Source organism: Oncorhynchus clarkii, chromosome 28 (assembly GCF_045791955.1).
Source record: "Oncorhynchus clarkii lewisi isolate Uvic-CL-2024 chromosome 28, UVic_Ocla_1.0, whole genome shotgun sequence".
Taxonomy (NCBI): Eukaryota; Metazoa; Chordata; class Actinopteri; order Salmoniformes; family Salmonidae; genus Oncorhynchus; species Oncorhynchus clarkii.
The window spans coordinates 1,922,585-1,937,839 of NC_092174.1; the positions used below are offsets into that span (position 1 = coordinate 1,922,585).

Sequence of the window (15,255 nt, forward strand, 5' to 3'; positions counted from 1 at the left end):
TGTTCCTGGATGGTTGGGAGAAGTTGCTCTCGGAGGATGTGTTGGTACCATTCTTTATTCATGGCTGTGTTCTTAGGCAAAATTGTGAGTGAGCCCACTCCCTTGGCTGAGAAGCAACCCCACACATGAATGGTCTCAGGATGCTTTACTGTTGGCATGACAAAGGACTGATGGTAGCGCTCACCTTGTCTTCTCTGGACAAGCTTTTTTCCGGATGCCCCAAACAATCGGAAAGGGGATTCATCAGAGAATATGACTTTACCCCAGTCCTCAGCAGTCCAATCCCTGTACCTTTTACAGATAATCAGTCTGTCCCTGATGTTTTTCCTGGAGAGAAATGGCTTCTTTGCTGCTCTTCTTGACACCAGGCCATCCTCTAAAAGTCTTTGCCTCACTGTGCGTGCAGATGCACTCACACCTGCATGCTGCCATTCCTGAGCAAGTTCTGTAGTGGTGGTGCCCCGATCCCGCAGCTGAATCAACTTTAGGAGACGTTCCTGGTGCTTGCTGGACTTTCTTGGGAGTCCTGAAGCCTTCTTCACAACAATTGAACCGCTCTCCTTGAAGTACTTGATGATCCGATAAATGGTTGATTTAGGTGCAATCTTACTGGCAGTAATATCCTTGCCTGTGAAGCCCTTTTTGTGCAAAGCAATGATGACGGCACGTGTTTCCTTGCAGGTAACCATGTTGACCGAGGAAGAACAATGATTCCAAGCATCACCCTCCTTTTGAAGCTTCCAGTCTGTTATTTAAACTCAATCAGCATGACAGAGTGATCTCCAGCCTTGTCCTCGTCAACACTCACTGAACCTGTGTTAATGAGAGAATCACTGGCATGATGTCAGCTGGTCCTTTTGTGGCAGGGCTCAAATGCAGTGGAAATGTTTTTTGGGGATTCAGTTCATTTGCATGGCAAAGAGGGACTTTGCAATTAATTGCAATTCATCTAATCACTCTTCATAACATTCTGGATTATATGCAAATTGCCATCATACAAACTGAGGCAGCAGACTTTGTGAAAATTAATATTTGTGTCATTCCCAAAACTTTTGGCCACGACTGTAGGCCTTGAAATACATCCACAGGTACAACTCCGATTGACTCAAATGATGTCAATTAGCCTATCAGAAGCTTCTAAAGCCATGACTTCATTTTCTGGAATTTTCCAAGCTGTTTAAAGGCGCAGTCTTCAACTTAGTGTATGTAAACTTCTAACCCACTGGAATTGTGATACAGTGAATTATAAGTGAAATAATCTGTAGTTAAACAATTGTTGGAAAATGACTTGTGTCATGCACAAAGTAGATGTCCTAAACTGTAGTGTATTAACAAGACATTTGTGGAGAGGTTGAAAAATGAGTTTTAATGACTCCAACCTAAGTGTATGTAAACTTCCGACTTCAACTGTGTGTCCACTACCATTAGCATCTGTCATTTAATTTCTAGGGTCATTGAGTTTAAATTAAATTGACCAAGAACAGAACTACCTCAGCAATACTTTTGTACCTGTCGGCAGGGCGGGATTAACACAGCCTTGGATCTGAAATAACAGCTGGCGAGAAGTGCACCATTTTCAATGACTATTAATGCTTAGCCCAACCAATCAGCTGCGCTCCAGCTGTCCAGCTGCGCTCCTCGTGTCTTGATAGAATAAATGTCTTAATTCTCTTCACAAACAGCAAACTCATCATTCTTATCACATGTCCATGTCTTGACATAAGGTAATTGACCCCCAGAATCATGAAGATATATATATTTCTAACCGCTAACCTCTCGATAAAAGCTTATGTGAGATGATCCATCAAGTCAATTGATTAAGGTATAATTTGAATGTCATATATAATTTTCAAACATTCAGTTACTTGTTGATATTTTGCTAACATTATAAAAGGAATATGAACTAGAGGAGACAATGGACTGTGCTTAATAGTTTATTTTATTTTATTCCAGATTATCATGTTACTTTCGTCCCACCCATCTCTCCTGTAACTTCTCCTAGGCTAAAATTCCAACTAGCATGATACTTGAAACCTATGCTGTCATTTAGTCACTAGTTGAGATGTTTGGAACCTTAAACAACTAAACACAACTCTACAACCGAAAAACACTTCCGGGTTTATTTCTCTCAAAATCACTTTTTGTTGATAACTCAGCAAAACATGGTCTGATTGGGCTGTCTTTTTGCAAGGAGGTCGTCCTCCACATTAGGAATGTGCTGACTTCATTATTTCATTTTAGCTTCTGTTTCATCTGAGAAAATGGGCGTTACTTTCACCCATGTTACTTTTGTCCCGGCTCTCTACTACAAAGCAGGTTAGAATGAGTTTTTTTCAAACACAAAGCTACTGCACTAACTAGGTTGTGTTCTGTATTGTGGTTTTTGAGGCCTGCCCTTGATTTTGATTGACAGGTGTCCTTATAAAATATTGTTAACCATTTCACATGTTCTGATTGGACTAAGTTAATTATTTGTTTTCCTCACAATTTATCTGGTTCTAATTGCCTTAAACATTTGAGGAGGTAATTCACTTCATCCAGTTTGTATGGTATTTATGGTACCTTTTTACTTGTTCTGATTTGTCAAAAGACAAGCTGCACCTAACCCAATTTTGGACGCTGTCTCACAGGATGAATGAAGTTCCCTCTGGGAAAAATTAAGTAATTCAGTTATACTCTATTCTACAGGATCATGAAGTTCCTCTTGAACAAGAAGAAGTTTAAGGAGACATTGAGACCTTATGATGTCAAGGATGTGATCGAGCAGTACTCTGCCGGCCACCTAGACATGCTCTGTAGAATCAAATACCTTCAGACAAGGTAAGCAGAGTTGGGGTTACATTTTGAGTTGACTGAAATTAACCGAGTCGACATTGAACAGCACCGTAAATTGTATTACCCAAAGCATTTGATTTACAGTGCCTAGTGAAAGTCTAGACACCCCTTGCACATACTTCACAGTTTGCTGTTTTAAATTTAAATCTAAAAGACACAACAGAATGGCTTTCCAAAAGGTGTTGAATGTTCCTGAATGGTCCTGAATGGTCTCAGTCCTGAATTAAATCTGCTTTAAAATGAGAAACAAGGTTTGAATATTGCTGTCCATCAATGACTCAAAAACAATGGGTATATGTTACCCTAAGAGTTGTTCAAAGTTAGAATCTTATTCAAAGTGATATAATGGCGCCAGAGGGGATGGCTGCCGTTTTACGGGCTCCTAACCAACTGTGCTATTTTGTTAGTTTTTTTGTATTGTTTGTAACTTATTTTGTACATATCACATCAAATTGTATTGGTCACATGCACGTGTTTAACAGATGTTATCGCAGGTGTAGCGAAATGCTTGTGTTTCTAGCTCTGACAGTGCAGTAATATCTAACAAGTAATATCTAAAGGTTTCACAACGTATACCCAATACACACAAATCTAAGTAAAGTAATGGAATCAAGAATATATAAATACATGGAGGAGCAATGTCAGAGCGGCATAAACTAAGATACAATAGAATAGAATACAGTATATACATATGAAATGAGTAATGCAAAATATGTAAACATTATTAAAGTGACTAGTGTTTAATTTATTAAAGTGGCCAGTGATTTCAAGTCTATGTATATAGGCAGCAGCCTCTAATGTGCTAGTGATGATGAACAGCTGTCTAGCCTGTCTCCCTGTAAAGCTGTCTTAGGCGTCTCACAGTCCGTACATTGCAATTTATTGCCCTGGCCACATCTGCAGTCCTCATGCCTCCTTGCAGCATGCCTAAGGCACGTTCACGCAGATAAGCAGGGACCCTGGGCATATTTCTTTTGGTGTTTTTCAGAGTCAGTGGAAAGGCCTCTTTAGTGTCCTAAGTTTTCATAACTGTGACCTTAATTGCCTACCGTCTGTAAGCTGTTAGTGTCTTAACGACCATTCCACAGGTGCATGTTCATTAATTGTTTATAGTTCATTGAACACGCATGGGAAACAGTGTTTAAACCCTTTACAATGAAGATCTGTGAAGTTATTTTGGATTTTTACGAATTATCTTTGAAAGACAGGGTCCTGAAAAAGGGCAGTTTCTTTTTTTTGCTGAGTTTATGTTACTCGTTATATTAAACCTACCACCTGCACCTGCTTCTCGACTCCCAGCATCTACATTACAGGAAAGCCCAAAAAATTGTCAAAGACTCCAGTCACCCAAGTCATAGACTGTTCTCTCTGCTACCTCACGGCAAGCAGTACCGGAGCTCAAAGTCTAGGACCAAAAGGCTCCTTAGCAGCTTCTACCCCGAAGCCATAAGTCTGCTGAACAATTAATCAAATGGCCACCCGGACTTTTTACATTGATGGCCCCCCCCCTTTGTTTTTTCCACTGCTGCTACTTGCTGTTTCATATCTTTGCATAGTCACTTTACCCCTACCTACATGTACATATTACCTCGACTAACCTGTACCCCCGTACATAGCCTCGTTTTTTTTTTTTTTTTACTTTAGTTTATTTAGTAAATATTTCCTTAACTCTATTTCTTGAACTGCATTGTTGGCTTGTAACTAAGCATTTCACAGTAAGGTCTACACCCGTTGTGTACGGCGCATTTGACAAATTTCAATTTAATGTTTATAATGTTCATGAGATCCAAGGTGGTGAAAGTTTACATGCTTTAAGTAAACAGGGCACCAATTCAGTGCATGCTGTGTAATTGTGAGATGCTGTGGTCTGTTTTTCTTCAATTGCATTTTAATCCAGACAAAATAGCAAATTAATACAAATTATTTCACAATTCCTAGACAATATTTAGACAATATTTCTAATTCAAGAACTGCATTTCAATTAATTATCTGACTTGTATCCAAAGGCGAGGCCTCTCAACCTCAGGCATATACATCTAAACTGACTTTCCGCCATGAACTTCTGTGTAAAAAAGGGAAGTTTAACTAATCCTTTCGTTGCACTTAGCATTTGTGCTATTTATGCGGAGAACATTTGAGCCCATGATTCTTTGTGTTGAAACCATATCACAATATCTGTTCATACTAATGTTATCTGTTCTTGTTTTTTTTCTTTTCAGAATAGACATGATCCTCACCCCTGGTGCCCCTCTGACCCCGAAACATAAGAAGAGTCAAAACAAACAGAACCCATTTGCCTTTCCAACTCAACAGTCACCAAGGTCTGACCGCAAAGTCATTTTCTGTCAAAACATTGCCCCACCGTCATACAAGCTTGCATTATTTATACTAATGTGTGGTGCTTGCGTCTTGTACTGCATTGCTCTGATCAAACTGTATTAATCCCTAAATGTGTTGCAGGCATGAGTCCTATCTAGCCAAAGCATCCATTCCAGATGCTGACCAAGACCAAAGCATGATGGGTAGATTTGTCAGAGTGGAGAGACAGGTACAGAAAATGCCTTATCAGTCCATGTTCCATCCTTTTTCTCTAGTTGTGCTCCTGAGACCTATGTCTGTTTTTCAGATGTGCCCTGCACAATACAACACATATACATATTATATCCAAAATATGCATACGCATTTTTTTTTAAACACTGTCATGGGAAACACAAGTAAAACATCATAAATCACCTGAAAAAAACAGTTACATTCCTCCACAAATAAGTCCCCAATCAATACTCTAAACTGCCCGAACGGCACCAGAACGTTGATTAAATGTATTTAGAATATTGTTCTAGCAATACGGGACTTTAAACTAAAAGCAGATTTACCTAGCTCGGTGGAGACCCTAGGAACCTCAAGAGTTAACCAATTATGTGAACAGGTTAGACAACTCAGGTGTCTATACTTCAACAGCACAGTTAGGTAAGACGGAAGTTTATGAAGTAGAATCTTGTAAATAAAAAGGGAGTAATGTAGAGATCTATGGGTTTTTAGTGAAGTCCAGCCAACCTTTTGATGCAGGATGCAGTGATGAGTATCAGAACTGTCACCTGTAATGAAACGAAGTGCACAATGTTAGATGGCATCCAAAGGTTTAAGAGTAGTAGCATCTGCACTTTGATAAATAATATCATCATAATCAGGAACGGATAAAAAGGTTTACTGAATAATCTGCTTCCTACTGCTTAGAGAAAGGCAGGATCTGTTTCTGTATTAGAAGCCAACTTTAAATCTTATCTTCTTAACCAGCTCATCTATATGTTTTTTTAAATGTCAAATCCATATCAATCCAAATGCTTTATATGAGGGAACACTTTCAATTGGAGATCCATCTAATGAGTGAACATGCATTTCATCTGAAACATTCTTGCAAGAATTTTAGAACAACATGTACACTCCAAAATCAAAGTTTCTCAGATGTTTTCAGACCTCAAAAGTGGCCTCATGTAACACAATTCCAAATGAATTTTTATTTGATTTATTTCACCTTTATTTTAACAGGTAGGCAAGTTGAGAACAAGTTCTCATTTACAATTGCGACCTGGCCAAGATAAAGCAAAGCAGTTCGACACATACAGCAACACAGGTTTACACATGGAGTAAAACAAACATACAGTCAATAATACCGTAGAAAAATAAGTCTATATACGATGTGAGCAAATGAGGTGAGATAAGGGAGGTAAAAGGCAAAAAAAAGGCCATGGTGGCAAAGTAAATACAATATAGCAAGTAAAACACTGGAATGGTAGATTTGCAGTGGAAGAATGTGCGAAGTAGAAATATAAATAATGGGGTGCAAAATAAATACAGTAGGGGAAGAGGGAGTTGTTTGGGATAAATTATAGATGGGCTATGTACAGGTGCAGTAATCTGTGAGCTGCTCTGACAGCTGGTGCTTTAAGCTAGTGAGGGAGATAAGTGTTTCCAGTTTCAGAGATTTTTGTAGTTCGTTCCAGTCATTGGCAGCAGAGAACTGGATGGAGAGGCGAGTATAAAGCCAGGGCCAGCCAACGAGAGCGTACAGATCGCAATGGTGGGTAGTGTATGGGGCTTTGGTGACAAAACGGATGGCACTGTGATAGACTGCATCCAATTTATTGAGTAGGGTATTGGAGGCTATTTTGTAAATGACATCGCCGAAGTCGAGGATCGGTAGGATGGTCAGTTTTACGAGGGTATGTTTGGCAGCATGAGTGAAGGATGCTTTGTTGCGAAATAGGAAGCCAATTCTAGATTTAACTTTGGATTGGAGATGTTTGATGTGAGTCTGGAAGGAGAGTTTACAGTCTAACGAGACACCTAGGTATTTGTAGTTGTCCACACAAGTCAGAACCGTCCAGAGTAGGGATACTGGACGAGCGGGCAGGTGCAGGCAGCGATCGGTTGAAGAGCATGCATTTGGTTTTAATTGTTTTTAAGAGCAGTTGGAGGCCACGGAAGGAGAGTTGAATGGCATTGAAGCTTGTCTGGAGTGTTGTTAACACAGTGTAAATAAAATGTTATTTGTCACATTCCCCGAACACAACAGGTACAACCTTACCGTGAAATGTTTACTTACAAAAACAATGCAGTTTTAAGAAAATAGAGTTAAGAAAATATTTACTGAATAAACTAAAGTTAAAAAATAAAAAAAATAAACAAATGAATACAATAAAATAACAATTGAAATAAATTCATTAGGCCCTAATCTATGTATTTTACATGATTGTCAGGGACGCAGCCGTGGACCTGGGAGGGCATAGGCCCATCCCATGGGGAGCCAGACTCACTCACTAGGGAGCCAGGCCCAGCCAATCAAAATGAGTTTTACCCCACAAAATGGCTTTATTGCAAACCGAAATACTCCTCAGTTTCATCAGCTGTCCGGGTGGCTGGTCTTAACCATCTGGACAGCTGATGAAACTGATGGTAGAGAAATAGAGAAAATAATATAAAATTATCTGGCAACAGCACTGGTGGACATTCCTGCAGTCGGCATGCCAATTGTACACTTTCTCAAAACTTGAGACATCTGTGGCATGTGACAAAACTGCACATTTTAGTGGCCTTTTGTCCCCAGCACAAGGTTCTTGATATGCCACACCTGTCAGGTGGATGGATTATCTTGGCAAAAGAGAAATGCTAATTAACAGGGATGTAAACAAATTTGTGCACACAATGAGATAAATAAGCTTTTTGTGCATATGGAACATTTTGGTGTTCCACATCATTTTGGTGTTCCGCATCCACACCATTTTGGTGCTATTTAGAACCCTTTGCAGAGGGTTCTACAAATAACCCTAGGTAGATTGTTTTTCATAGAATCCTCTACGAAGGGTTCTACCAATAAACCTTTCATCTTTGAAGAGTTCTTCCTTGAACCCTCCATGTAGGGTTCCAACGGCCTTATTAGCCTTTAAAATTAAACTCATTATTACAATCTATAACATATCATAAGGCCTTTCTTTGATGGCCTTGTTGTACCCTAACACAGTTGTGTGAGGAAACTCCTGGTTTATCAGGCCTGCAAGTCACATTATGCTGGCGAAGTTATATGTTATTCCTATTAGAATCCAGCCTGAGTGAGGATATCCAACATTTGGAACTTTTATTCACCCGCAACCTGCATTCAGAATAACTGCTGGGGGGTAGAGAGGATTGAGTAATGAGACTACCTAACTCATCTAAACTGAAACAACCATCTCAGTAGCAGGTGCAGTAAGTCCAACTATTAAGAGATTTGATTAGTTTAGAGTATTTATTTATTTATTGTAGCATAAGATTAATCAACCACTCAATGTACATGCGAAAACACAGATTTTGAAACAAACAATTCTGGAAATCAATCTACAATAGAGCAATACGATAGTGATGGGCGATTGTTTGAGAGTTTTGCTCTGCAAATTGTAAAAATCACACTATTAAAGACATGCTCTGGAACTTTGGCGACTAGTAAAAAAAAATTAAACCTCACGCTTTTGGCTGGATGTGTCAATGTGTAGTTCATACATGCGTGATCTATGAGCATGAGCTATCCCTAGTTTAAAAGTGACTGTTTACTGGCAGCTCTACAGCACCATTTTCCCTTAAATTTTCCCTCCACGTGGGCCAGCCTAATAGCAATGCGAGTTCCAGCCAATGAGGTTCAGCCACTTGCCATTTGAGTGACAGCTAGCAAGATGCACACACAGCAGAGCGAAAGAGAAGGCAATGGTACGTGTGATGTAGTATGCAATTTTTGGCTCGTGAGCACTACTTTCAAAACTACTGGCTAAAAAGTATACAAAAGTACCGGAGAATCTCTAACACCAACACTCAGATTATTTTACACCACTGTGTTAAATTCATTTAACTTCTGAATCAACACTAGAAATGTTAGATGGAAAAATCAACACAATGTCAAATTTAGCCAATTTGCTATGTACCATACAACACACTGCTGGTTGACTCATACTCCCTTCAATTCCTCTACTCTCTGCACAATAAAATACTAATTTGAAAGACATAAATCATATCACTTTGTCAGTACTGTATATGTAAAATGATTAAGGGAATACCAGCGGCATGCTGGTGTAATGTCCCATATAGGTATAGTTTATAGTAGGTATAGTTTTTAAAACGTTCTCACACCTATCTTAAACATATCAGATTACTCAAACTCCTGATGCTAAGGCACTAATGCTCAGTCACTATTTAAAAGAGAAAACAATATGTATATGTAGAACCCTTCTATATCCTTCCAAAAAATCATCAAAGAAGCCCTTTTTCCAAAAATAGTTATTAGAATGAAAAAGATTTGAGGTAGAACCTGTTGCCTTACAAGGAACCCTCGTCTCAAAGAAAGGGGTCTTCAGATGAAAATGGACCTTTGTAGAACCCTATCCCTCAGTAGAACCCTTTTGGAACTTTTAGGAAAAAAAGAGTGTAGGATTGTAGTAGTTCCAGTATGTAGGTGAGTAACTGTTGTGTGGTCTCAGGTGGAGGACATGGAGAAGAAGTTGGACTTTCTGGTGGACATGCACATCCAGCACACTGAGCACCTTCAGGTGGACTCGGCCGGTGCCGCCCACATGACCACGGAGCCCCTTGACCATGTGACAGGCAACACAGGCTCTGACGGCAAGGAGGGCTGTGGCTACACTGAGATCCGCCGGGTCTTCTTCAACTACACCGAGACATGCCCCCAAATGTCCTACCAGGTGCCTGTGAGCAAAGTGACGCCTTACTACAGCTGCCGCAGGGAGCCCAGTGCTGCAGCTGGAGGGGCGGAAGGAGTTGGGGGACTAGGGCTGCCTGGGGGTGGCTACATCCCCCCTGACCATCAAGTCCCACCTGGCCACCACCTAGCCCCGATCCCTACCTTCACAGAGCGGCCCAACGTACTCCCCATCAGCTCACTCCTGGACACCCAGATGGCTGGACGGGATGGGCATGGGCCACAAAGTCCCTACACGGAGCACCTCACGCTGGGGCTGGGCAGGACCATGGGGCAGAGATCAGTGACGGACACTTCGCCGCTATCCATGCTTTCTGTGAACCACGAGGAGCTGGAGCGCTCACCCAGCGGGTTCAGTATATCGGGGGAGCGCGAGGATAGGGAGGACCCCACACTGGGGACAGCAGGGGGGTCGGGAAGGTTGCGGGACAGCCGTTACCTGGCAGAGGGGGAGACGGACACAGACACGGAACCCTTCACGCCCAGCGGGGGTGGGGGGCAACTCCCCAAGTCATCCACAGGAGAGGGCTTCCCTGATTCTGTATGGAACACACCGCCCTGAATCGCTCACCATTTTTATTCCTTAATTTTACACCTCCTCACCAACCCTTATTTAGTTTGAGTCAAATCGACAACCTTAAGCCCCTAAGCCCATGCCTCTAAAAGCCAGTCGTCTTTGGGTTAAACGGACATCACTGAACTCAACGCCATGTGCAAGTTCAATCGGCCCATGTCAATTATTTTGGGTGAAATCCATGTCTCTACACCAAGTCAGTTTGGATAGAATTTATCCCCATAGACCCCAATTCAATCCAGATTTAATTGACACTAAAACCTGACTCATTTTGGTTTACACCCTACACTTATTGTGTGACCCAATGGCCCAGAGAAAGCCAAGGTCTCAAGACTGCGTACACACACGAAAAGAAAAGACACCGTTTGTATAGTTAACAGACTTTGTACAGTACAGCGCACTCATCACAACATACATAAAGCTAAGATGAAAAAGTATATAGCATTAATATAAATATATACGCCCAAACCTTTATCGCTGCAAAGCAAACCGCACTGCATGTACCGCATGCATTCTTTTTGTCGTAGAGCCTGCAATGTTCAGGTTTCAGGAAAAAGAAAACAATTTTGAATGGTACTTACAAATACTGTCATTTTTTGTAATACTTATTTTTTTATATAAATACATTTAATTTATTTTGCATGGTTTGCATGATGATGCACAATTTACAGACAGTTGACCTGAATATTTTTAACAAAAGTCTCCTGTCTCATTCTTTAGTACAGTACATGTGTTGCTTACTAATGTATGTGTGAGTTGGGAAAATAATGACAAGCCAGAGACAAAAGCCTTCTGCTTCCTTTTTGTCAATAGACAATATAGGGATGCCCCTTCTTCTTTCATGCTGTGCAGTTTTTGAAAGGTTGTTTTAGTTCCTATCAGAAATACATTCAAACATAAAATCAGTCATTAATTCACTACTATCCTTAAATGAGAGAAAACTCTTCCTCTTTGACACACCACAGATTTATTTGGCATACAGTAGTTTTTGCATCTTTAAAAAACTTGTAATGACACATTCAGGACAACTCAAGTAAGTTCTGTGATGAGGCATGGTAAGAACCAATTCTTGCATTATAAGTTACAGATCATTTGGCAGATAGGCTTAAAGTGAATTTGCACATGCCACGTCTAGATTAGAATAAACGGTTATCTAGCAAGATTGCATCACAAATTCTGATTCCATAATTTTAAAAAATCATAATAATATTGTATGTACTTAGACTTATGACAAATCACTATATAAATAGTACAATATCTGAAAACAGCTAGAATAATACCATAAATATATAATCTACATAGTATGTAAAATGAGAAAACAGTGACAATATCATTACATTTTCACAGAATGTAATGACAAGTGTAGCATGATGTAGGTCAACTTTAACGATAAGTGAAAAAATGGTGTAATGTCTTATTATATTACTGAGAGCAGATTGGCAAATAAATCACAGTGATGTGAATCACTTGAAGAAATATGAACAAAAGTGAAAAAAATTTCCCCCTCACAAATGTAACATTGAAGTTTTTAGTGTTTTTCCCCAAAAAATTATTTTCTTTTTGGTTTAAAATGGAAAATGTAGTTTCTTTGTAGATGTCAATCCAGTGGGTAAAACTGTTTTCAATTACGTCATTATGCTGTCTTTTATGACGCCCTAGTCCGAGGAAGTTTTGCTAACGTCTTTTTAACAACCAGAGAAGTGTAATCTGGCCAGATAAAAAAAAAATATTGGAATGAAACAAAATGGCATTATCTGGTTGTAATCTGGTTATATGACATCTTCTCGACCAGACATACAGCATCCAGACAGTCTTTAAGACTTGCCAAATTTTAGACTCAAAGGTTTATTTATCTACAGATTGAATTGATAGAACAGATTAAAGACATAAATACAAAATGAAAATGATTGTTAATTTTAAACAATGTTTTAAGTGAGAAGTAGACATTGGTCTGACGCTGAAAAAGAAAGGAAATTCACATGAGCACCACAATGCCTACTCCATCCATGCTCTACCAAGGTTTTTCAGCTAACAGCTTTGACCTACTACAGTAGCTATGTTGGTCTATTGTACTTCAAACAATGTGTATGCAGTTTGCTTAGGATTCAAACCTTCTCAAACAGCCTACTGTAATTCATAGTCTTAGAATTGGTGCTCCCACTATAAGTTGATTTGTACCACATTCAACTTAAAATATTGGCAGTACTATTGTAACCTTTAATTTGGCCTCTGCCAAAAGATCAGCCTTAATGCCTCAGGTGATGTGCTTGCATAACTGCAAGGGTTGCTGGTTTATATCCTGTTCTGCTGGCTGTAGCCCTTTAACACCCTAAGGTCGATGTCTGCGCCCCTGCGGAAATCGAATTAGTGTTAATAACATCCACATAGAAATCTGTCAGTTTGAGTTATCTATGTAACACTTCCACATTTGTGGTGAAAGGTGACCGAGCAAGAGCAGTGTTTGTCAGACCATGAAACATCCAGAAAATCAGTCTTCTCACAAAATTGTCTCTAGCGTCTGTCGTGGAAATGTTCTGTATTTACCAAATCATGAGAGCAAACCACACACAAGTCAGAGTTAGTTATCACAAAGTCCATCTTTAATTATATGAGCTCTATCACAACCCTGTGACTCTCAGATCAATTCAGTGTCTATCAATGAATTCTCTGAGAGTCCCTTACACATTGCAACTGAGATCCTTTATAGCAAAGACACACATAGCCAGACAGCATCGGCATAATTCATCGTTCAGCTTTGTCTCCTAAACTATGTTATTTTCTCAAACTTAGAACCATAAACCAATCCTCCATATCAACAGCCATATATCAAATCCATCCTATCTTGACAAGATCACAGAGACACATTGACTGGCACACAGACATTGTGGAGCCAAGAGATACACGCTTGACCTCTCCCCTCTCTCCGGCCCAAGTAACTTAGTCTTGACATAGAACAGATACTGCAACCCCGCCACAGTATTATACAAACACATTCTGATGAGAAGTAACTTACAAACATATGATGAATATAAAACATCTTACCTATGTTACCAACTAATTCTGATTATTCTCCAACATTCCCCTCTCAGGGACATTGTCCCTTCTAAAGAATCAGAATATTAATTACATACTCAATATTTAAAAGGACCTCAATGTCAAATACCTTAGCTTATATGTAAGCTTTCTCCCTTCTGAAACTAAGTTTACAACCTTTATTCTACAAGACCAACTTGCACATGTTTAATAACACAGAATAATCAATTTGAGGAAAATAAAAACATAACATATACAGTGCCTTGCGAAAGTATTCGGCCCCCTTGAACTTTGCGACCTTTTGCCACATTTCAGGCTTCAAACATAAAGATATAAAACTGTATTTTTTTGTGAAGAATCAACAACAAGTGGGACACAATCATGAAGTGGAACAACATTTATTGGATATTTCAAACTTTTTTAACAAATCAAAAACTGAAAAATTGGGCGTGCAAAATTATTCAGCCCCTTTACTTTCAGTGCAGCAAACTCTCTCCAGAAGTTCAGTGAGGATCTCTGAATGATCCAATGTTGACCTAAATGACTAATGATGATAAATACAATCCACCTGTGTGTAATCAAGTCTCCGTATAAATGCACCTGCACTGTGATAGTCTCAGAGGTCCGTTAAAAGCGCAGAGAGCATCATGAAGAACAAGGAACACACCAGGCAGGTCCGAGATACTGTAGTGAATAAGTTTAAAGCCAGATTTGGATACAAAAAGATTTCCCAAGCTTTAAACATCCCAAGGAGCACTGTGCAAGCGATAATATTGAAATGGAAGGAGTATCAGACCACTGCAAATCTACCAAGACCTGGCCGTCCCTCTAAACTTTCAGCTCATACAAGGAGAAGACTGATCAGAGATGCAGCCAAGAGGCCCATGATCACTCTGGATGAACTGCAGAGATCTACAGCTGAGGTGGGAGACTCTGTCCATAGCACAACAATCAGTCGTATATTGCACAAATCTGGCCTTTATGGAAGAGTGGCAAGAAGAAAGCCATTTCTTAAAGATATCCATAAAAAGTGTCGTTTATGTTTGCCACAAGCCACCTGGGAGACACACCAAACATGTGGAAGAAGGTGCTCTGGTCAGATGAAACCAAAATTGAACTTTTTGGCAACAATGCAAAACGTTATGTTTGGCGTAAAAGCAACACAGCTCATCACCCTGAACACGCCATCCCCACTGTCAAACATGGTGGTGGCAGCATCATGGTTTGGGCCTGCTTTTCTTCAGCAGGGACAGGGAAGATGGTTAAAATTGATGGGAAGATGGATGGAGCCAAATACAGGACCATTCTGGAAGAAAACCTGATGGAGTCTGCAAAAGACCTGAGACTGGGACGGAGATTTGTCTTCCAACAAGACAATGATCCAAAACATAAAGCAAAATCTACAATGGAATGGTTCAAAAATAAACATATCCAGGTGTTAGAATGGCCAAGTCAAAGTCCAGACCTGAATCCAATCGAGAATCTGTGGAAAGAACTGAAAACTGCTGTTCACAAATGCTCTCCATCCAACCTCACTGAGCTCGAGCTGTTTTGCAAGGAGGAATGGGAAAAA

At 39.9% G+C, this 15,255-nt stretch overlaps 1 protein-coding gene across 1 annotated transcript in view; it reads left to right on the plus strand.

Moving 5' to 3' along the window:
- Window positions 1-12,376, plus strand: part of LOC139386870 (potassium voltage-gated channel, KQT-like subfamily, member 3) — a 133,487-nt gene extending 121,111 nt beyond the window's left edge. The window contains exons 13-16 of the mRNA XM_071132730.1: window positions 2,689-2,820; window positions 5,055-5,156; window positions 5,296-5,383; window positions 9,837-12,376. Coding sequence (XP_070988831.1) covers window positions 2,689-2,820; window positions 5,055-5,156; window positions 5,296-5,383; window positions 9,837-10,637 — 1,123 coding nt within the window. The 3' untranslated portion in view covers window positions 10,638-12,376. The remainder of the gene's footprint in view (window positions 1-2,688; window positions 2,821-5,054; window positions 5,157-5,295; window positions 5,384-9,836) is intronic.
- Window positions 12,377-15,255: the final 2,879 nt, after the last annotated feature.